Consider the following 23,529-nt stretch of genomic DNA (forward strand, 5'->3'; position numbering starts at 1 on the left):
CAGCTCCTCCCCACCCTCCCAGCCAGGAATTCCCAATTCCCAATCTCCCATCCAACCCTTCTGTCTGTCAGCTCTCCAAGACCACTGTAGGAATGGTTAAAAAACTCCTTCAAGTGTGTAAATGTAGTTTAAAAGAGAAAAGCAATCCAAAATACCAGCAGCAACAGAAATTGCCTTAATTCTGGAAGAGTGGTTGTAGGGTTGTGTTTTGCTTGCTGAAGGTTCAGACTGGGAGTTTGGCTTCCTTAAATAAAACATGTTGGGTTTTTAATGATTTTAATCTGTTCTGTATTGAATTATTCAAGAGAACTAAAAGGTTACAGGAGCATAATGAAAGTGAAAGGTAAAGAGACACTTCCATAAAACACTGTGAACAGAAGGGTGAGACTCAGAGTTTGTACCAGATATAACAAAGATGTTCTTTAATCTCCATTCTGAGAAAAATGTCATTATTCCTGCTTGTTCTTATATTCATATGGAATTTCAGTGAATAAAAGCTCTGTGAAAGGTGGCATTTTCTGTATGAAAATCTATATGAAATTTGGTTGAGAATCAGCTGATGTGCATAAGGGCACTGCAGTAAACCTTTTAATGGGCTTCAAATTCAGCTTGCTGCCTTAAGCTATAAGTTCAGCTTTCTGATTACAGGGAAATTGAAAAACATCTTTAATTTTCTCAGCAGCAGTGGTTTGGTTGTGCTTTGGACAAGGGAGAAAAAATTTTAAACCTTTTATTTTTTTATTTATTTAAAAAAAATAAACTTTCAACTTGATCTTTGCCTGTGTCAAGTATTGTGAAGGTTTTAGAAAGCAGAGGCAGATAATTGGAGAGAATTTTTGGTGCCTTTAGCACAGTTTTTGTGCCACATGAGGCGATCCACGTCTGATATTCCACATTTCTTGTTCCATCCCCAGACTCCACCGAGGAGAACACCTTGCACAAGGAGCTGCTGACTTCCCTGCTGATCCTGGTGCTGGTGGTGATCATTTTCGTGGTGCTGGTGGGGTATTTTTTCAGGTGGGTGTTGGTGGGCTCAGCCCCATCCTTTGTGCCCTCCCACGGAAGGAAGAGGGACAGGAGGGAGGCAGAGCCGCAGAGGGGCCGTGCTCTGCCTGCCAGCATGAGCAGAAAGAGCTTCTCCAGAATTACGTGGTCTGTAAAACGCTGGGGGAAATGGGGGAAATGCTGCTTTCCTCCTGCCAGGGTGGCCAGGCTGATGTGCTGCCTCTGTTCCAGGTTCAGGAGACACAGGAAAGCTGTGGTCAACTCCGGAGACAAGAAGATGCCAAATGGGATCTTGGAAGAGCAAGGTATGGGGAAAATTTGCTTTCAAACTCTCAGTTTTGTTTGTCTTTAATTCAAAATTACTCAATGTTTGGTTTTATTTCTAATATAAGTGGCAGGGTTGTTATTAAAGAGAAAATAGTCTGAAAAAATTTAATCACAGATGGTTTGAGTTGGAAAAGGCCTTAAATTCATCCAGTTCCAGCCCTGTGCCATGTGCAGGGGCATCTGCCAGCACTTGGTTGTCCCATCCAAGCTGGCCTTGGACTAAAGATCCATATTCAGAAATCCATACTCCAGCAGTCTACAGAAAATCGTAACTTCCAGTTGCTGGTTTGAAACAGGTTTCACTTTGTGATGCCGCAGATGTTTCTGTGTAAAACTTTGGAGATGTTTTACCAGGAATGCCAGTTGAGATCCAAGTTTGTGACACTGTGATCTTTGTATCTGGAGAAGGAACTGCAGTGTTTCTTCATAAAATGGGGAAAAAAGTCCTTAACACTTTGTGAATACACTGGGTGGTTTCTGAACGTGGAGCAGGAGGTTGAGATGGGGCTGTTTGAAGCCAGAGGCACTGAAATAAAACACTCTGAGCAGCAGAAAATGTTTCCCACTGCTTTGGGTTGTGCTGGGTTTGTTTCTGCCCGTGGGGAGCCCCAGGCTGGCTCCTCTGTGGGGCCCAGCTCAAACCTGGGTGGGCAAGTTGTTTTAATCACAACCCAGAGAGAAATGATGAAGTTAAAGATAAAATAGTCAGTCTGTGGTTTGTGTCAGCCCCACTTGCCCATTGTGAAATGATGAGTGAGCTGAAGAAGGTGGCAGTCAGAGGAAAAGCCAAAACCCTAAAAATACCCATCAGCTTCCTGCTGGGGTGTTCCTGTGCACAGGGCAGCAGCTCCTCTTGGGGCACAGCTTCTGTTGGTGCCAAGCTAAAGATAAATTAGTTTTGTATTATTATCATCATTATTTTCCTTCTAAATAAATGAGCTGGCAGCAGTTCTTCAGTGCCAAAAGCTGTCCTTGTCAGCAGAAGGAATCTTCTCCTTTTCTGAATAAAACTTGGTCACTTTAAAATCCAGTGTAAATAGAGAAGTCATTAATTTCACCAGCAGTGGTGGTTCTTGCTACCATTATGCCCTCAAAGCAACCACTTGGCCTATGATTTGGTGTTTTAATTTCCTTTAAATCACCTTTAGCACCTCAGAGTGTATGGTAGCAGCTTGTTCTGGCCTCTTCCAGCACCAAGATTAATTTGTGGTTGGGGATCTCGGGCTCTGGCCATGCCTTTAACACCTCCTGCCCTTGTGCTGACAGAGCAGCAGCGGGTGATGCTGCTCAGCAGGTCTCCCTCGGGCCCCAAGAAGTATTTCCCTATCCCCGTGGAAAAACTGGAGGAGGAAATCCGGATACGCTCGGCCGACGAGGGGAAGCTCTTCAGGGAGGAGTTTAATGTAAGTTTTTACACGTGGATGGCTGAAAATGAGGGAAAAACCCAAAATATCTGTGAGCGTTAATAATTCTTGTGTTGAGTGCATGAATGGTGCTGTTCCTATGGGTTCTGTCGTGTGTGGGGACCTTTCATCTGCATAAAACCTGGAGTTTTTACTGATTTGAGATGCTGAATTGGTATTATATGAACTATTTGCCTCTTGCTAACATTTGAAGAAATACTTTAGTGTTTGCCTGAAACTGGAGGAGGTGAACATTGAATATAAACCTCTAGAGTGTTGATTTTAATTATGGTGCTGGGGGGTTTGGGGGGATCTGGGTGTTTCACCTCCATGAGAAGTATTTAGAGGAGAGGACACAGTGTGGCCTTAGCATTGCCCTGGTGGGGTGTGACTTTTTTTTCCTGATAATTTAACTTTTTGCTTTTGGTTTCCATCCCAGCACTCCCCTCTGTGAGTTTCTGTGAGGTGTCTCAGCTCTCAGGGCTTTGTGGCTGTAGGGGTGAGCTGTACCTGGAGTCTGTGCTAAGCTCCTGCAGGATTCCTGTGGAGAAACACAAAACCAGGAGTCTGGGGGCTTTTCCAGATTTTTTTTATGACTTCTTTTCACTTCCATCCACAGCAGAAGCAGAGCAGGAGTTTAAATGTCAGGCGTGGATTTGTGAGAGCCAATGCACGTGTTGATGAGGCAGGCTGTTGAGTTACCTTCTTAATTGGGAGCATATTTAGAGCTGCAGTTTGGTTGATGATAAATTTAAACCACAGACTTTTGCCTCCTCAGACAGGGAGCATGGTGGAAATCCTTCTCAAAGCTGAAAATGAGAGTGAGAACCAGCTTTGAGGTTCAGAGTGAAACGAACCATCTCTTTTCCTTTTTAAACCCCTTCTTTGCTTGGGTAATTTTCTGTCCCGTGCTGTGAGCGTGTGGGGTTCTGTCCACACCCAAAAACCTGAAAAATGAGCAGTGATGGGGTTGGATGGGGTTGATGCTCAGTGTGTTTTTTCCTGTGTGGCTGGATGAGCTGACTGCTCCAGCCTTGGATCCCTGGCAGTGCCCAAGGCCAGGTTGGACATTGGGTTGGAGCACCTGGGACAGTGGAAGGTGTCCCTGCCATGGCAGGGTGGCACTGGGTGGGATTTAAAAGATCTTCCCCACCCAAACCATTCCATGATTCTTTGCTTCTGTGCCTCAGTCCTGCCCTGGGGGTGCTCCAAGGATCTCTGCCCACTCCACATCCCACGTGTCAGGGGCCAGGCATCCCTGGGAATGCAGATACAGGGGCTCCAGTGGGAATCAGGGACAAATTTGGGCTGAAACCAGTGACCCCTGGGAGCCAGCACTGCCCAGGCACGTGCACCAACCTGGGAAGTCTGGTCCCAAGTGATTTTTTTGGCAAAAATAAACCAGAAACTAAAAAATGAAGACACCCAGCAGGGAGAAAAAAGTTTTGAAGACTGTTCCTGACTTTGAAGACAGTTCTCTTGGATTTATGTGCCACCTTTGATTTTGTCCTTAAAGCCTGAATTACCCTTAAGAGGTCCATTGCAGCCCTTGGACACTCACTAGAATAGCAGAGGCTCCTTCCTCTTTTATGTGATTCCTTTGTGAACACTGGGCACTGGAAGAGTGGGATGTTACAAACATTAAATACCAGAAACTACCTGTGCTGGATTTACAATAACGTGCCAATATCTGTCACCTACGTTGGACAGTGTGTCCCCAGCCTGAACCAACAGAAAAATGCCAACACCACAGTGAAATATGGAGGGCATGAAGAAGGAGAAAAAGGACAAGGCACACCCAATTTCCTCCATCTTGTCCCCTTTGGACCCCTTATCTAGAATCTTAAAATTTTACTTTTGCACCCGTGCCACACTTAATTATTACTTATATCAAACAGTCAGAGCTGGTAATTCATCCTGTAAGATTGAAAACTCTTTTCCATGGACAGAGATCACAGCCAGTGTCTCTGGGGGCTCTGTCCAGGGGGGTTCCTGACCCCTGCCAGGGTCCCAGACCTGCCAGGGCAGCCAGAGGGAAGCCCTGGACTCCCACAGACCTCAGCAGGTCAGAGAGAGAATTTTGTAGATAAGGAAAAATAAGCCTTGAGAACTCTGCTTCATTCCAGACCTCTCCTCCAGCTGCTGGGCTGGGGGAACAAGGACTTTTAGGATTTTGGGGTCATTCCAAGTTAGCAGACCTGGACACCCGTCAGCTCCTGGAGGTTTGGGGTGCTGGGAGGATGTGCTGGGGAGCAGCTGGTGATTCACATCCTCCTGTGGGTGGGAGAGGAGCTGGGCTCTGCTCCGGGCTCACCACCCACCCTGGAGCTCCCTGGGATGGTGCCAAGGCCGGCAGAGGTCAGGAGCTGGGCATGGAGAGGGGATCTGCCCCAGGGGAATTCCTTTTCATGCCTTTTGCGCAGGAAAATCCAAAACTTCTCTGGCTGGCAATTGAAATTTGGGTGCATGAGTTGAAGTTTGAAGAGATTGTGTTTAAAAAGAGAATTATTTCATAGGGTCACAGAATGGTTTGGGCTGGAAGGAGTTCCAACCCCTTGCCGTGGGCAGGGACACCTTCCTCTCTTTCTTTTTACACAAAAATTTTGTTTTTGTGTTTCATAAATGTACTTTGATCAGCAAAATGGGCTGATAGAAAGCCACGAGCTTCATTCAGATGAGAATTAAGCAGCCTGACAGCAGCTTTCCTCCAACCTCCTCTCTTTTCCATTCTTCATGTGCCGTGAAAGCCCCAACAAACCAAAGCATGGAGAGCACAATTTCCTGTGTGCTGGAGGATCAGAGTGCCCCCTCTCCTCCTGTGTCACCCTGACAGCCTTTGCAGTTTTGGGGGAATTCCAGCCCTGCTCTCAGCCCTGCCCTCCATCACCACGTTTTTCCTTCCCTGCCTGACTCAGGCTGGGCAGGGGAGGTACAGGAGTGGCAGAAGGTGCTGGTGCCTTCCCAGACTTCCCAAACTGCTGGATTTTACCTCAGTGGGATCCACCCTGCTGGCACTGGGGGTTTTGGAGCTCAGTTTAAGGAACTTCATGAAATCCACTTAAAGAACTTCTCAAAATTCAGTTCTGCTTTGGTCCATTTGCAGTGGCAGCATCTCAGCTGTGGAGCAGCTCCGCCTTGGGCACCTCCTTCCTTTCATTTTCACCCTCTTTGTATTTTTTATATTTTTTTTCCTTTGGTTTATAACCCTCCATGACTGTTTTGGAGTTTTGTTTTTTTTTTTTTTAAGCCAGACTAAATTTACCTGCACTCAGCTCTCGCCAACACTCAGAACTCAACTTGCATCACATAAAAACCCCACAAATTATTTTCCTTTCCTCCTTTTCAGCCAGGGCTGGGCCTTCCCCTGCAGAGCTGAGCCAGATGCTGGGTGTGGGATGTCCTCAGCAGTGAATGACGGGCATGTTGAACAATTTGCTAAACAACTGTGATCTCAGAGGGGAAAAATTCCTTCTCTCTCCCCAGTCAAACCTGCCAGGATGTAGTTGCCTGTTAGGGAGGAATTAAAGTTACTGGGGGGGAAAAAGTTGAAATATGTTTAGTTCTGCTGGATGCAAATTTACCCTAAGCCATGTGCAGTCAAAATTATTTGGTTTTTAACACATTAACTCTATTTTTTTTTTTTCAGTCATTAACCTCTGGATATGTGCAGGGAACGTTTGAAATGGCAAATAAGGAAGAAAACAGGGAGAAGAACAGATATCCCAACATCCTGCCATGTAAGCCATTCACTTTTCTTTTACACCAGACAATTAATTTTGGCACTGAGCAGGCTGCTGGTAGTGCTCATGTGCTGAAAATACTCAAATAATAACAACTTCTCTGGTCAGAAATGCTGTTCAAGTGTTGTCTGTGCTTTGGGAACTCTGTGCTTTTGCAGGCCTCCTGCTTGCAAGGAAACACCGTATTTCAGATTTAATAAGTGGCCAGTGTCCTTCTTTTCTTTCAGATGATCATTCCAGAGTGATTTTGACCCAAATTGATGGAGTCCCACCTTCAGACTACATTAATGCATCATATATAGATGTGAGTTGAGAGTTGCCCACAGCTGGCCAAACTTGGGGCATTCAAGAAGTAATTCTCACACCTTGGCCTTTCAGCTTTTAACTGCTGTGGCATTTATTTCCACAGGGCTATAAAGAAAAGAATAAATTTATAGCAGCACAAGGTAACTCCTTCTCATTTCTCTCTTCTCTGTAGCTTAGGGCTGAGCACATTTAATTATAGATGTGTTTGAAAGTTTCTTTTTAGCTGCAGGTGGTCAAGGGTGAGGCTGGGTTTGGAGGTTCCAGCTGAAATGAATTTGAGGTGTGTGTGAGCTGAGCAAATGCCTCTGGGCAGTTCTGGAGGCTCTGCTCTGGCAGAGGCTCATTTCCCCCTCCTGACCCTCTTTGCTAGAAGTTGGCATCTCCTGATGATCCATTCCAAGGGAACCTTGGAGCTGGGCATGGGGGAGAGCTGCAAAGTGGGAATTCCAAATGTTGCTCCTGCCATAGTTCAAAAATTAAATAATATTTAAGAATTAATGTGTTAGAGAATCTTTCAGGGCCTAAAGAGGCTCCAGGAGAGCTGGAGAGGGACTGGGGACAAGGGATGGAGGGACAGGACACAGGGAATGGATTTAAGCTGACAAAGGGTAGATTTAGATGGGATTTTGCACAGGAATTGTTCCCTGGCAGGGTGGGCAGCCCTGGCACAGGTACCCAGAGCAGCTGTGGCTGCCCCTGGATCCCTGGCAGTGCCCAAGGCCAGGCTGGACATTGAGGAGCAGCCTGGGACAGGGGAAGGTGTCCCTGCCCTGGCATGGGTGGAAAATAAATGATTAAATTATTTAAATGAACTTTAAAGTCCTTTCCACTCGCACCATTCTGTGATTCTATCAGTGATATTTCAAGAGAGGAGATTCCTTCTAAAAATGTTGATTTGAGTGCATGATTATGTAAAAGAAAACATGGGAGGGGTTATTTAATACATAAATTTACAAATTTGGTGTGTTCCAAAGCTGTGCAGGTGTAGCAAAGCTCATCTGTGGGTGGGTGCCCAGGGCAGGGGTGGGACTGCTCTGGGGTCTGCCCCATCCCTCTCTGAGCATTTCCCCGTTCTGTCTGCAGGACCCAAGCAGGAAACAGTCAATGACTTCTGGAGGATGATTTGGGAGCAGAAATCAGCCATCATTGTCATGCTCACCAACCTGAAAGAAAGGAAGGAGGTAAGGAGCTGTCACCTGCTCTGGGCTGTCCCTGTGCTCCAGCAGCAGTCCTGGCTGCTCAGGGTCTGACCAGGTGCATGTCTCACCTCTTCCTGCCCTGCTCCCTGTCAGCACAGCTGAGTTCTGCTCCAAAAAATGTAGTTTTCATTTCTAAAATGCCCATTTATGTCAGGTGGTCTCAAGGAGAAAATTCTGATGGCCAATTGTGCCCTGCATAGCCCAGAGCCAAAGGAAAACTCCTGTGGTTTAATCCCAGTGTGAGGCTGCACTTGTGGAAGATAAAAACTCTGCTCATTTTCCTGAGTATTTGGTTTCAAAATTCACAGTTTGTCAACCAAACAAAGAGAAATGAAGCTGCTGTGTTGTGAGGGTGCTGCTGTTCCTTCCTGTCCCCATTGGTTTTGAAATGGGCACTCCTTGTTTTCCTCCTGGACTTGATTCTCCTGCACTTTCCCTGCTGCTTGAGGAAGCTCAAACAGCAGAGCCAGGCCATGAGCACCCATTAATTCCCAGTGGGAGCAGCCAGAACTGCTAAATCGGGATATTCCTGATTTGAATTTCTCACTGTCTCGAAATCAGAGTGAGAACCTGGCAGTCCCCACAGTTGGACACCCTGCAACAAAGCTGCCAAACTGAAACAAAAGCTGTGGGGGCTGAGCTGGTTAAAAATCAATTCAAAGCTGTTCTCACCTTCTCTGCATCAGTTTAAGAAGCAGTAGCAGGGTGCTGAAGCTGTGCCAGAAAAGGGACTCTGCACACTCACAGCTGTGCTCACCTTCCCTGGATCCAGCTAGGAGTGCTTGGCAGTGAAGGCAAAATCAGGGTGATAAAATTCCCTGGGCTTGGCTCTGAGATTCTCTGGGTTTGGTTCTGAAATTCTCTTTGCTTGGATCTGAAATTTCCTAGGTTTAATTCTAAAATTCCCCATGCTTGTCTCTGAGATTCCCCTGGGTTTGGCTCTGAAATTCCCTGGGTTTGGCTGTGAAATTCCCTGGGTTTGGCTTTGAAATTCCCTGGTTTTAGTTCTAAAATTCTCTGAGTTTGGTTCTGAATTCCCTGTGTAAGTCTCTGAAATTCCCTGGGTTTTGTTCTGAGATTCCCCGTGCTTGGCTCTGAAATTCCCTGTGCTTGGCTCTGAGCTTCCCTGAGTTTGGCTCTGAGATTCCCTGGGTTTGGTTCTGAAATTCCCTGTGCTTGTCTCTGAAATTCCCTGGGTTTGGCTCTGAAATTCCCTGGTTTTAGTTCTAAAATTCTCTGAGTTTGGTTCTGAAATTCCCTGTGTTAGTCTCTGAAATTCCCTGGGTTTTGTTCTGAGATTCCCCGTGCTTGGCTCTGAAATTCCCCATGCTTGGCTCTGAGTTTCCCTGGGTTTGGTTCTGAGATTCCCTGGGTTTGGTTCTAAAATTCCCTGGGCTTGGCTCTGAAATTCCCTGTCCTTGTCTCTGAAATTCCCAGGGTTTGGTTCTGAGATTCCCTGTGCTCATCTCTGAGATTCCCTGTGCTCATCTCTGAGATTCCCTGTGCTTGGCTCTGAAATTCCCTGTGCTTGGCTCTGAAATTCCCTGTGCTTGGCTCTGAAATTCCCTGTGCTTGGCTCTGAAATTCCCTGGGTTTGGCTCTGAGATTTCCTGGGTTCGGTTCTAAAATTCCCTGTGCTTGTCTCTGAAATTCCCTGGGTTTGGTTCTAAGATTTCCTGTGATTGGTTTTGAAATTCCCTGGGCTTGGCTCTGAAATTCCCTGGGCTTGGTTCTCAAATTCCCTGTGCTTGTCTCTGACATTCCCTGTCCTTGGCTCTGAAATTCCCTGGGTTTGGCTCTGAAATTCCCCGTGTTGGCTCTGAAATTCCCTGTTTCTGTGCAGGAGAAGTGTTTCCAGTACTGGCCCGAGCAGGGCTGCTGGACGTACGGCGGCGTGCGCGTGTCCGTGGAGGATTCCGTGGTGCTGGTGGATTACACCGTGCGCAAGTTCTGCGTGCACTCGGTGAGTTCGGGGCTGCCTCGGCCCTGAGGGAACCAAAAACAAAAATAATTTAAAAATAAATCTTTCCTTGCAATAAATCCAGGCTGTTTGAGAAATCCGAATTTTAGGAATTTGGCTGATTTTAGCCGACAACTACATCGTGATTGAAGCTAAATAAATACGTGGTTGTTGGCTTTCGCTCTTGTAAATTAACTTTTATCAAATGCTAATCACAAGTATTTTAACATATTATTATTAATAATAATAATTCTAAAAATAATAATTTATAACTACTTTTAATATAATAATTGTGATCTGGCCCCTTGGATTCTCAAAATATCATTTATGAACAGTGTTTTAGTTTATGAGCAGTCCAATCTGGAACTTGGATTCTCAAAGTCCGATCTGGAACTTGGATTCTCAAAACTTCATTTATGAACAATATTTTAGTTTATGAGCAGTGTGGTAAATATATTACGGTTTTAACTTTTGCAAAATATTAGAATGTGTGTTATGCATTTAACTTTTGCAAAAACAACTACATCAAATAATAGCTAATACTTCTGTAACTAACAGTAAAAACAACTCAAACATACCTGTAAAATAAGTGATACTTAAATATATACTAAATACATACTATATACTTAAATAACATAAAAAAATATACAATCAATAAGTACCAACTACTAAAACCACAAAAACAAAAGCTGTTGTGGAAAAGTAACACACAACCCTCAAAAAAAAAACCCCAGTTCATAATTTCTACACCAGTCAGAAATCAAACCAAACTAAAAAAATTCCCAAAACATTGATAAACAAATTCAAAAAAAATTTTGAATATATATAATATTTATAAATATGTATGTAAGGAATACATAAAAAATATATTTAAAAATGTTATAGTAAACTAAAGTGCCTCTAACTAACACTACCCTACCCACCCAACACTATTTATTGCCCCTTTTATATTTTTATTTAAAATTATTTATATTGTTTATTAGTATTTTATTATTATTATTATTTATTTACTTATTTATTTTTATTTTATTAAAATTTATTTATGTAAAAAATAGAGCTGCTTTCTTACAGGCAGGTAATTTGTGGATGCAGAGGGAATATCCCCTGCAATTCCTGGCTGAGAGGGTCTGGATTTCTGTGCCCAGGGATGCCTTGGTGGGACTGCCCAGCACAGGAGCAGGGACTTCATCTGTGGGGGAAAAATGCACAGTTAAAAAAAAAAAAAAGTGAATTTGATCTATTTGGTGTTGGAATCTGAAATGCAAGGGATTCTCAGAACTTTAATTCTAAGCCAAAGTTTAGGATTAAACACAGGATTTGATCTGAGACCTTGGAAAAGGCTTCCAAACCCAGGTGCTGGTAGCAGAATGTGGATTTATAGTTTAAAGCAGAGACACGTTAAACTAAGTAAAGGAAAGTTTAGAGTTTTAGAGATTAAGATATAGAAAAAATAAGGTAGTTACAGAGGTAAACAAAGTTTAGAATGCAGCACTGTGGTTTGTGTGATAATATGATTGCTAAGAAAGCTGACACTGTAGCATGGGGCCATAAGGTGAAATATTTAAGGATTGGGTCAAAAACATAAATATCCTTATTGGCAGTATTTAATTGGTCAATAACTCCTTAAAATATCTTATAACTAAGGGTCTTGCAACCTTCTGAGCCATGCAGTGAAGATGTCAGCCTAACTCACCTTCCATCCTGTGTAGGAATAAAATAATTCAGAGATCTCATCTCAAATTCCTTCCAAAATTCCCCACAAGTGAATTATCACAATTTGGCTATTTGGAAGATTCTGTCTCACTCTTTGCAATCCTATCGTGGGATTATTCCACTGAAAATAAATGGTATTTTTACATAGTGTTTGTGTTTTACACACACTGTAAACTCCAAATCCTCGAGTCAGGCCCGGAGGGTGGCGGGGAATAAATCCATAAATAAAAACCATGGCAGTTTGTTTATTAATCTTTGCGTGGAAAATGAGATGTCAGCCTCAGAGTCTGGATGTTCCTGCAGCTCCACGAGGGATGCAAAGCTCCAAGGCTCGTCACACAGCTCCACTTCACCAGCTGGCCGGATTTTGGGGTGCCTTTCACACCTATTGGCATGCTGAAATTCCTGAAAAAAGTCAAAACCTTGAATCCTGCCCATGCTGGACCAATTGTGGTTCACTGTAGGTAAGTATGTGCTCCTCAGACCATTCTTGTGGCTTGGCTTGGAGTTATTGATATATATTTAGATTTAAAAAACATATTTTATTATATTTTTAATATTTCATGCATATTTTATATTTATTTTATGTATGTATTTATATTTATAGATATATTTATTCACATATTTCTATTCAAGGGTAATAATCTGAGTTTTTGAGAGGGGAGAGTAAAGTCAATTTCCAAAGCTCTGTCTTTGCTGTCAGTTTAATACTCAAACAGAAGTTGTTGTTCTGCTGTTTAGGGTTTTGTTCTGAGGGATCTCCATTGTTTGGTATAAATCTGTTCTTTGTCAGAAAAACAGACTGGTGATAGAAATCTGTGGCCTTTGCCACTCAGTGCTGCTTTGGGAATACATCCCCCACTTCTCCCACAGTCAAATTGCAGTTTTTTAATGGAAATTAGCCATGAAATGCCTGAAAAGTCTGGAAGAAAGACTTGAATTCAAGAGATTTAAATGCTGCAATTTTAAAAATGTGCTTCATCCGATCCAGAACCAACTCCCACCCGTTGGTCACTCACACAGGCACATCCTGCTGCTAAACTGTTGAAATCTGTAATGAAACTAAAACCAAACTCTCCAACAGTTGAAAGAGAATAATTGCAGTTTCTAGAGCAGCTGTAAGCTCACCCCGAGCAGGAAGTGGCTTTTCAGGAGCAATTGTCATTGCAAAGTCAGAGTAAAAAGAGCACAAAAAGAGCAGGATGAAAAGAAAAGAACAGCTTTGGCTGTCTGGGTCTTGTTTTTAAGGCAAAAAAAGTTGCAAATTCCTGTATTTGCCTCTTTTTCCTTGCTAGAAATACTTCCTAGAAATGTGTGTAGAGAAAATGAGGGTGTTTGTCCTGCTGGGATTCACCTTCCCCCCCAGGTGTTGTGAATTAAAAAAAAAACATTTAGATGGGAAAATAGATTTGAGTTGTCCCAGTTGAGAATATTTTTACAGCTCTTTGCTGTGTGTGGAGCCTCTTTCTGGGCTTGAGCTTTATTTGGCAGCAGCAGGAAATGCTGTGCTTGGTTTAACCAGCAGAAGGAAAGCCAAAAGCAAGGAAAATACAAAATAATTTCATCAGTACCTGCAAAGATTTAAATCTAAAGGGCCAGCAGGGCAGAGCAAGGCTGTGTGTGTGTCAGGGTGAGAAATGGAGGAGGACAGAGGTGACACTGAACTTCCCTCCCAGCTCAGGATGTGACACCACTGAATTGTTGGGAAAAGGAAAGGGAAGCCCATCAGCAGTGAGTAACCATCCATTTTTAGGGAGGCTGTAGGAAAATCTGCCCTGGCCACCCTGGCCAAAAGCTCTCCAGTGAGGTTTGGGAAGTGAATAAAAGTGAATAAAACACTTGATTGAGCATTTGGGAGTCAAGGAGTGAGAATGAGGAGTGGCAGGATTTTCTGCTGGTTCTTGTATTCTGTAAGTTTTTAGAAATTGGTTTTTTTGGAAGGAGAATTTTTTCAGTGGGTGGGGAGGGACTGTGAGGAATGGCTGAGTAAGGGAGGCCACGAAGCAGGCCAAAGATGGAGACACTCAGGGAGCTCCTGAGGGGGATGTCCAGGGTGGGGAAATCACCAGCTTGAGCAGGGATGGAATCCTGAGCTGCTCTGGGAGCTGTGGCAGGGAACAGGGATGTGAAAAAAGGGATCATGGCTGGAAAGGGAGTGAGGAACTGAGCTGGGCTGAACACTCCAGGAATGAGCAGTGAGGGACCAGTGAGAACTGGGGAGGGGAGATCCGTGCTCAGGGGTGGCTTCCAGGGCTGTCAGGAGGAGAACCATCTCTTTTGAGTGGGAATTAAAGCATTGGGAGATGAGGGGGATTTCTTGTGCTGCCAGAGAGCCAACATGGTTGGATGGAAAGGAATCTCCATCGCCCCTCCAGACCTCTGGAATAGTGGAGCTCGTGGGTTTTGGTTTCCCTGCTGGTAAAAGTGAGTGTGGAAACGAAATAATTGTACTACAAACACAATTTTTTTTTTTTTCTGGTCTTATTGGAAACTTAATGTTGCCTTGCTGAGAATTGCTGTGTATTTTTGAGCTCATGAGGGGAGAGGAGACGTTTTTATCTGTTCCTGGAGGTGTTTGTGGCCACTGCAGCCAAGCACACTGCCCAGAGGTTAAAGGAGAGCTACTCATGACTAGTACAGGATGCCATGCCCTTTTCCTATGGAAGGAAGAGCTGAAAGTCGCTGGAATTTTGTCATTTCTAACAGTCGTGCTCCCTCTCGTGGCTTTTAAGGATATAAAAGCCAAAAAGTGTTTAGGGATGGCAACGTTGGGAAATGCGGAGCTAAAAATTCCTAAAAGAATAATTAAAATTTAATTTTAACCTGAATTATTAAAGACAGTCAAGCAGATTTTCTTTTCAAATGTGTTTTTAAATGTAATTCTGATGCCATCAGCTGGGGAGAGCTGGGGTTTTATGCTAAAAACACCCCTTTTTTTTGCTGTCCTTGTTAAAATGAAAAAGGGGGAGGTTTAGATTGGATATTAGGAAAAAGATTTTATGGAAAGCGTGATAAAATTTTGGAATGGCTGCCCAGGGAGGTGGTGGAGTCACCATCCCTGGGTGTGTTTAACAAAGCCTGGATGTGGCACTGGGTGCCAGGGTTGGGTTGAGGTGTTGGGCTGGGCTGGACTCGATGATGTTGAAGGTCTCTTCCAACCTGGTGATTCTGTGAATTCTGTGAATTTCTTTGCTGAAAGGGTGACCAGGCACTGGCACAGGCCTCAGGGGTGGAAGCCATCCCTGGGGGGATTTAAAAGCCCTGTGGATGTGGCACTTGGGGACATGGAGGGAACAGCTGCACTCCAGGATCTGAGGCAGCATTTCCAGCCTTAACCATTCCATGATTCCGTGAGATTGAATGTTTCCAGCGAGCATTTCAGTCCAGTGTGAGCAGGAGGCTCACTGCTGCAGCAGTTCCTGCAGATGGGGGTGACTCCAGGGGTGTTTCTGTGTGTTTGTTCCCTCCCAAGCGCGGGCGTGGGGCGCACGGGCACCTTCATCGTCATCGACGCCATCATCGACATGATGCACGCCGAGCAGAAGGTCGACGTCTTCGAGTTCGTCTCCAGGATCCGCAACCAGCGGCCCCAGATGGTCCAGACTGATGTGAGTGCTCTTCAATCACCCCAAATTCCAACTTTTCCTGGGCAGAGAAGGGAATGCTGCTGGATTCCCACTCTGTTGGGCAGCCCAGTGTGTCCCGTGCTGTTGGACTATTGTAAATGCAGCGAACCCAACGGGAAGAAATGACAATGTCTGACTCAATTCAGAAGGCTGAATGATTTCTTTATTATAACTATGCTAAAATACATTAATATGCTATATAAAAGGGAAGATACTAAAACTACATACTACTTTCTCTGACTCTAACTCTCACACAACTCGTGACCCTCTCTGAGAGCCCAGCCCCAGGTGGGTTGGGTTGGGTTGGGTTGGATTGGATTGGGTTGGATTGGGTTGGATTGGATTGGATTGGATTGGATTGGGTTGGGTTGGATTGGATTGGATTGGATTGCATTGGATTGGATTGGATTGGACTGGATTGGATTGGATTGGCCATCAGGCTCAAACAATCCTCACCAGAATCCAACCAAGCACTCACCCCAGGTAAACAATTCTCCAAACACATTCCACATAGGAAAAACAAGGAGCAGAAATAGAAATTGTTTTCTCTTTCATTTCTCTCTGTGCACCTCTATGAAAAATCCTGTGAGGGAGAGAAATGTGCTTGCCACATAGGACAATTGAAAATTGGGGCTTGGAACAACCTGGGATTAGTGGGAGGTGTCCCTGCCCATGGCAGGGGTGGGGTGGAGGAGTTTTAAGGTCCCTTCCAACCCAAATCATTCTGGGATTCTCTGATTCAAAAATGGACAAAGCTCAGTGAAGGATGAGGGGTGGGGCAGAAGATAAAGGTGAAGAAGACCACTGTGAAACACTAAATTTTTAGGAGTCATTTCCAGGCATTCCCGTGCACATGAGAGTGGAATGTCAGAGAACATGAGCGGAAATGTGAGCACAACAGGAAAGCTCTGGTTTAACGTAATAATTTCTAATTATTATTATGTTAATAATTAGGAGATTGTCACCAAACAGTGACAAGACAAAGAGCAGTGGTTTTGAAGTTAGATGGGATATTGGGAAGGAATTTTTGGCTGGCAGGGTGGGCAGCCCTGGCACAGGGTGCCCAGAGCAGCTGTGGCTGCCCCTGGATCCCTGGCAGTGCCCAAGGCCAGGCTGGAAATTGGGGTTTGGAGCAGCTGGGACAGTGGAAAGTGTCCTTGATCATGGCAGGGGTGGCACTGGGTGGGATTTAAGGTCCTTTCCAAGCCAAACCATTCTGTGATTTTTAAATAAGTCCCAGAATTCCTCATTTCCCTCCCTTCCTCTTCCTCTCTGTCCCTTCCAGATGCAATATTCCTTCATTTACCAAGCCTTACTCGAGTACTACCTCTACGGTGACACGGAGCTGGATGTGTCATCCCTGGAAAAACACCTCCAGACTTCCCACAATGCAGCCCCAAACCTGGTCAAAATAGGCCTGGAAGAGGAATTTAAAGTAAGTGTGGAAATCTTTCCCATAGGATTTCCAAGATGTAAGCCAAGAGGATAAAAGTGTAATCTTAAAGGTGCATAAAAGGGAAGAAGTTGTTTTATTCCGTGGTTGTTATGAATGGGGCTGAACATCCCGTTCCCTAAATTCAGATTTTAATCTAATTCGCTCATTCAGAGCTGTGTCATTCTGTGGCCTTTCCCTAAATGCTTTTTGTTTGTTTATACAAGAAAAGTGGAGTGATTCTCTGGGTGTGGTGCAGGTTGCCAGATCAGATAACGCTGGAAGAGGAAACTGTATTAGGTGCTCCTAATCTGCATCCCAGTGGGATTGTTAACCCCGAGGTGACTGACAGCAGGGAACGAACAGGGCTGGAGAAAAACCTCAAAAAAAACCCCAAATAACCCATTCCTTATCAGTGGAGAAACCCCAGATGAAGAAAACCCCACTGGCTGTGTGTGATCATTGTTTAAATGGTTTTAGTTCCCTGAGGGAATAGTTAGAATTATTTTATGATTTTCCTTATGGTAAAATATTTCTTTTCTATATAGTTTAATCCGGGTGTTAGCTGGAGTTATCCCTTTGCTTTAAAGGACTAATTGAACCAGAATTTGGGAACTGGGTAAAGAAAATGATGTAAAAATAAGTTTGATGATAGAGAACAAGTTCCAGAATCAACAGTATTGAGGGAAGGAAGGTTAGGTGGGATATTAGGGAGAAATTTTTGGCTGGGAGGGTGGGCAGGCCCTGGCACAGGTTCCTGCGTGCTCAGCCCCTGTGTGCTCTCTGCAGAAGCTGACCAACGTCCGCATCATGAAGGAGAACATGAGGACTGGCAACCTCCCAGCCAACATGAAGAAAGCAAGAGTCATCCAGATCATCCCCTGTAAGAGCCCAGCTTCCATCTCCAGAGAAATGCCAGAAATCCCTGCCTGGGAGCACACGCTGCATCTGGCTGCTGGCAGAGCCCAGCTCAGAGCACGGCTCCACTTACAAACTCATCTGGAAAAGATTCAGTGAATTGGGTTTTACTGGATCATCTTAAAAATCTGTTACAAGTAGTGATTTTGGATTAAATAACTCAGCAGTTTCCCCTGTTAAACCAGCCCTTTTCTGTGTGATTCCATGCAGAGCTCAGCTCAGAGCAAAGCTCCACTTACAAACTTACCTGGAAAAGATTCAGTGAATTGGGTTTTATTGGATCATCTTAAAAATCTGTTACAAGTAGTGATTTTGGAGTAAATAACTCAGCAGTTTCCCCTGTTAAACTATCCCTTTTCTGTGTGATTCCATTCAGAGCTCAGCTCAGAGCACAGCTCCACTTACAAACTCATCTGGAAAAAATCCCGTGAATTGGGTTTTACTGAATCACCCTAAAAATCTGTTATAATCAGGGATTTTGGATTAAATAACTCAGCAGTTTCACCTGTTAAACCACCTCTTTTCTCTGTGATTCCATGCACAGTCTGAGCAGCACTGGAATGTTTGCACCTGAAAATGAACATTTCACAGAAAAGATTGGGTGGGGTTTGTTCTTCCATGTGCAGTTGGCAAAAGTAAGGCTAGCCTCAAAATTAAAACTAGACTGTTTTTAAACTGGACTCAAAACTAAGCCCAGGCTTTTTTTTTTTTTTTTTTTTCAGATGATTTTAACAGAGTGATTCTGTCCATGAAAAGAGGGCAGGAGTACACAGATTACATCAATGCTTCCTTCATAGATGTAAGTAAACCACATTTTCATGCATTTCCTTTTAAAATCAGAGATTCTGCTGCTGCTGATAGGTCTTTTAAAGAGGCACAATCAGCTTGGCTAGCAAAGCACATGAGCTTTGTTTATGGGAGTTTCCAAATGCATTTCTTATCTGGTGTTTTTAATTTCAGTTTAAATGGTTGTGCAATTTGAGCCTTGTTGTTAGATTTATAAACCAAATAATTTATTAAATTCTGACCAAACAAATCAGCTGCACAATTACAGCCAGTGATTCCATTATTTGGTCAGGTTAACAGGTGTAAATGTTTGCTTTTCTGAGAAACAGAAAAGTCAGTGTTGAGCACAGGGAAAAGCTGTGACAGTGTTTGGCAGCCAGGCTTTACTTGAGCAGAGCTGGATGAATTCCAAGCTTTCTTCCCAGCTTCTTCTTGGAAGCTGAGCACTGGTTTGTGTCTTGTTTTTGTTGAAATATGAGAATTAATCATGTCCTTAAGCAGTAAAACCACGTTAGTGACTGAGGGCTGTGGATTCCATACAGGTCACACCTGCATGGAAATAAGGAGAGGCTGGATGTGGCCCTCAGAGCCTTGGGCTTGGGTCACAGGTTGGACTGGATAGTCTCAGAGGTCTTTCCCAACCTCATTGATTCTGTGAAATAAAGCTGGACCTCAAAACCTGAGGCAGAAGTTCATCTAGAGAAAGCTGGGAGCTGCTGTTGTGATAATCCTTTTGGAATCTGGTCCTGCAGAATCTCATCCCCTCAGCCATGACTGGAGAAATTCACCTGAGCATTGTGAATTTGGGGGAGATTTTAGAGCCACAGAATCGCTGAGGTCGGAAAAGCTCCCTCAGACCATCGAGTCCAACAACCCCCAGCACTGCCAAGGCCACCACTGCCCCGTGTCCCCAAGTGCCACCTCCACGTGCCTCTAAATCCCTCCAGGGGCACTGCCAGCACTTTCTGTGGGGAAATTTCCCCTAATGCCCAACTTCCACCTTCCCTGGTGCAGCCTGAGGCTGTTCCCTGGAGGAGAAGCCCCCGTCTCAGCCGTGATGTCCCCTGAGTGTTGGAACTCAAAATGTCCCTCAGACATTTTTGGAGGTTCCAGGCCCAGGTCAGAAGCATTTGAGACCCTGGCAGGCAGCTGGAAACAGCTGTGATTTTGGGTTTGAGCCATGGAACGATTTACCAACCTTGCAGGAAGAACAAGAAGCTACAAAAGTTTAGATATTATAGTAGAAGTAGTCACAAAGTAGAGGGAAGAATTTTTGAGTGCTGTACAGGGGGGTTTTGGTTTTGTACATGGGGGTCAGAGGTTTAAGATGGAGGGATTTGGGCCTGCCCTGTCCTCCCTCTTTCTTCTTCCTTCCCTCCATGTTCTTGGTGATGTTGGCACTCACAGATTGGTTTAGAGCAGAAAAGCACCATTTAATATAGGTAATAGGCATTGGGGAAAAACTGTAACATGTAACACGTAATGTACCATATAAAAGATAGAAAAGCACCATTTAATATAGGTAATGGGCATTGGGGAAAAACTGTACCCATGTAACACGTAATGTACCATATAAAAGATAGAAAAGCACCATTTAATATAGGTAATAGGCATTGGGGAAAAACTGTAACCATGTAACACGTAATGTACCATATAAAAGATAGAAAAGCACCATTTAATATAGGTAATAGTAATTGGGGAAAAACTGTAACCATGTAACATGTAATGTACCATATAAAAGACAGCACAGCCCTGGGCAGAGGGGGAGAGAAGAAGCAGTCGGGAGTCAGAGACGATGTCAGGGTGTGTGTGTGCCTCTGCCTGAGCTGTGAGCAAACCACAGCAGCCCAAGGAGAAAATCTTTTAGATAACTTGCAATAAACTGCCTTGAGACCGAACAACAGAGACTGCTGAGCCTTTCTTTGGAAGCTCGGGTTGGAGGAGAGACTTTTCCACCACCTGGAGCCACCCCTGACCCAGGGTGAGCCCGGCACCTGAGCACCCCCTGTCCCCTCCCCAGGGTGACCCCCTCTCTCCCCGCAGGGCTATCGGCAGAAGGATTATTTCATCGCCACCCAGGGCCCCCTCCCGCACACGGTGGAGGATTTCTGGAGGATGGTGTGGGAGTGGAAGTGCCACACCATCGTGATGCTCACCGAGGTCCAGGAGAGGGAGCAGGTAGGTGGGAAATGGATTTGGAGAGAACCTTGAGATAAATGCTGCTTAGAAATGCCGTGGAATAGAATTGGCATTGTTGAGAGAGAAATGGAGCTGGAAACGAGTTTCAAAGGGTGGCCTTGCAAATAAGACTGGATATTTTGGAGAAATAAAACTGTGAAAGATGCATTGTAGTAGGAGCCAGTGTCATAGTTGAGATGGAGACTATCCAAAGCAGCACACTCCATTTTCAGAAGGCTTCAAACCTGTTTTTATTATAGCATGGATGCTTTTTATACATTCTTACAAAACTCATCAGAAGTTTTATGTATTCTTACAGGAGTTTTTATACATGCTTACAAAATTAATCAGTGGTCAGGAAAGACAAAGTGCTCATTGGAATAGACATGTGCAGTTTTTCTTATTTATCCTTCTTTCTTTGTTTGTTTTTATGTCAATGACTTTGGTAGAAAATTCTTTGAGGGGTGCACAAGGATCAAACTTTCTCTGGCTCACAGAAGTCGCAGTAAAACCTCTTCCACAACCCAAGATGGGTAATTTTAGATTGGCTTTAAGGCATTTACAGAAAAGCTGATAGGTCATGAAAGCCTCATAATGAATTGTAATTAGGAAATTGCTTCTGATTGTGGTGGCATGAATGATAACATCTGTATTATCTCACCCTCCACACAAGACTGAAAATGGAATAAAAGGTTTCAAAAGTTGCCCCAAGTCTGGGTCAGAAAAGGGCCTGATCTGACACGTGCCCACCCTGCAGCCCCACACTTCCCACCTGCAAACCACGAGCATCAATACTGGAGAAACTATTTTTATTTTTTGCCTAAAAATTCCAGCAGTCTGAGGGTTTTTTTTGGCTTTTCCTAAAACGAGCACTTGCTTCACTCTTTGGTGTGAGGCAGTGTTGCTGCTTTTCTGGAATTGTCAGGAAACACAAAAAAACTGCAGAATATTGTGATTTTTGAAAGCTTCCAGTTTGAATCAAGAGATGCCTGACACAAGACAGAGTTTTGGGATTTGGGAACAAACTTTTGTGTAAACTTTTATCCCATTTATCCCAGTAATAGCTCCTGTTGCTCATTCTGAGCCTGCCCTAATTTGATTAAAATACAATAATTAATTCCTTATTTGATTTAAATATGAGAAATAATGTCATTAATTAATTAAAGAGTCCTGTGCTGCAGCTTGAAAATTCTGGGTTCAGCAAGGGTGTAGTGAAAAGCTTTTTCTTGGTGGTTTTGGAAGGTTTTTAACAACATTATCGTGCTTTCAGGAATTCTATTTATTATTCTACTCTGTTTTAAAGCAATATTTGCTCTCTGGGCTTCCTGAGCCCTTTTCATCATGATGGTTTGTATTCGAGAAATATTTTATCACTGTACTCTTAGTGTTTGGAACACACTTACTATGCTGGATGTCACTTCTTATGCCAGAGATTCATGACAATGTAGATAAGTGGGAAAAGTAAATCAAGGAATATTTGGAATTCTCTGGATTCTGCAGGAAAAGTGCTGCCAGTACTGGCCGTCAGAGGGCTCTGTGACTCACGGAGAGATCACGGTGGAAATCAAGAGTGACAGCCTGATGGATGCCTTCAGTGTGAGGGACTTCCTGGTCACATATAATCCGGTAATTCTTTACAATTCCAGCGGTTTGGGTTTTTTTTTTCACCATCAGAAGGCATTTACAAATCTGGTTATGTATCTTAAATTCTGGGATTTCTGTCTGAACTTAAATGTGGTTAATCAAAAGCTGACGTTAAGAGGAAGCTTATATGAAATATTAAAATTTTGATCAGTAGAACAGATGGTTGCAATGTGGGGGGTGGGTTTTGGGGTTTTTGTAACTGTTTTGTTGTTGCTATTATTCCTAGATTTTTCTGCCATCTCCCATAGAGGTATCATAAAGAAAATTTGATTCAAGATTTTTCACAAAATTTGGGTTTGGGTTGGAAGGAACTTTAAAACTCAACTCACTCCACCCCCTGCCATGGGCAGGGACACTTCCCGTGATTCCAGGTTTTTCCAAGACCTGTCCAGCCTGGCCTTGGGCACTTCCAGTGTATCTTAACTCCTTCCCAGAGGAAACAGTTGTGCAAATCAAAGGAAAATTGTAGTGGGAAATTACCAGTGGGTGGGGGATTTAGAAACAGAGCTGCCAGGATAGAATCCTGGAATATCACTGGAAATAAAATCACCAGGGCCCTTACTGTGGTATGGACCAAGTTGCAAATACTCTCCTGTAGCAGCACAAAATTGCTGCTGCAATGTTCCAGGCAGGAATTGTGTTTCCACCTGGGAGAAACAAGTGGCTGAAGGATGTTTTCCTGCTGGCAGAGCAACCAGGAGAAGCAGAGCAGGCTGGTCAGGCAGTTCCACTTCCACGGGTGGCCGGAGATCGGGATTCCTGCCGAGGGGAAGGGCATGATCGACCTCATTGCAGCTGTGCAGAAGCAGCAGCAGCAGACAGGGAACCACCCCATCACTGTGCACTGCAGGTGAGCCCCTCTGCACCTCAGCCTGGCTCCTCTGTGCCCCTGGCATTCCTCTTTTATGGGGATTTTTGGAGGAATTTCGCATGAGTTAGAGGCGGGACCTCTGAGCTTTTTAGGTGATGCAATTTATTTTTCCTATCTTCTACACAGGCAGGAAGGTGAGTTTGGCTCACATCTTCACTGCATGGTTCAAAAGGTCACGAGACCCTTAGTTACAAGACCTTTTGAATGATTTGTTGACCAATAAAATAAAGGATATTTATGTTTTTGACCCAGTCCTTAAATGTTTTGTGTTATGGACCCGTGCTACACTGTCGGATTTCTTAGCCAATCATGTTCACGTACATGATTCATTCTACGTGTTTACCTCTGTAATTACTTTTATATTTTCTATATCTTAAACTCTAAAACTCTTAACTTTACTTAGTTTAACGTGCCTCTGCTT

General features: G+C 44.0%; 1 protein-coding gene across 6 annotated transcripts in view; it reads left to right on the forward strand.

Moving 5' to 3' along the window:
* The window catches only part of PTPRE (protein tyrosine phosphatase receptor type E), a 92,023-nt gene that overhangs the window by 63,410 nt on the left and 5,084 nt on the right, over window positions 1-23,529 (forward strand). For 3 of the 6 annotated variants that reach the window (XM_072931358.1, XM_072931359.1, XM_030276617.4), the window contains exons 3-18: window positions 915-1,017; window positions 1,237-1,310; window positions 2,599-2,735; window positions 6,382-6,472; window positions 6,703-6,779; window positions 6,885-6,921; window positions 7,865-7,962; window positions 9,824-9,943; window positions 11,957-12,117; window positions 15,126-15,261; window positions 16,565-16,714; window positions 17,501-17,594; window positions 18,352-18,428; window positions 20,459-20,593; window positions 22,094-22,219; window positions 22,927-23,087. In XM_072931358.1, the coding sequence (XP_072787459.1) occupies window positions 915-1,017; window positions 1,237-1,310; window positions 2,599-2,735; window positions 6,382-6,472; window positions 6,703-6,779; window positions 6,885-6,921; window positions 7,865-7,962; window positions 9,824-9,943; window positions 11,957-12,117; window positions 15,126-15,261; window positions 16,565-16,714; window positions 17,501-17,594; window positions 18,352-18,428; window positions 20,459-20,593; window positions 22,094-22,219; window positions 22,927-23,087 (1,777 nt within the window). Of the gene's footprint in view, window positions 1-914; window positions 1,018-1,102; window positions 1,153-1,236; window positions 1,311-2,598; window positions 2,736-6,381; window positions 6,473-6,702; window positions 6,780-6,884; window positions 6,922-7,864; window positions 7,963-9,823; window positions 9,944-11,956; window positions 12,118-15,125; window positions 15,262-16,564; window positions 16,715-17,500; window positions 17,595-18,351; window positions 18,429-20,458; window positions 20,594-22,093; window positions 22,220-22,926; window positions 23,088-23,529 lie in introns of those variants that run through there. The other 3 variants (XM_030276620.4, XM_030276619.4, XM_030276621.4) reach the window with 3 other exon arrangements.

Source organism: Taeniopygia guttata, chromosome 6 (assembly GCF_048771995.1).
Source record: "Taeniopygia guttata chromosome 6, bTaeGut7.mat, whole genome shotgun sequence".
In the NCBI taxonomy this organism is placed as follows: Eukaryota; Metazoa; Chordata; class Aves; order Passeriformes; family Estrildidae; genus Taeniopygia; species Taeniopygia guttata.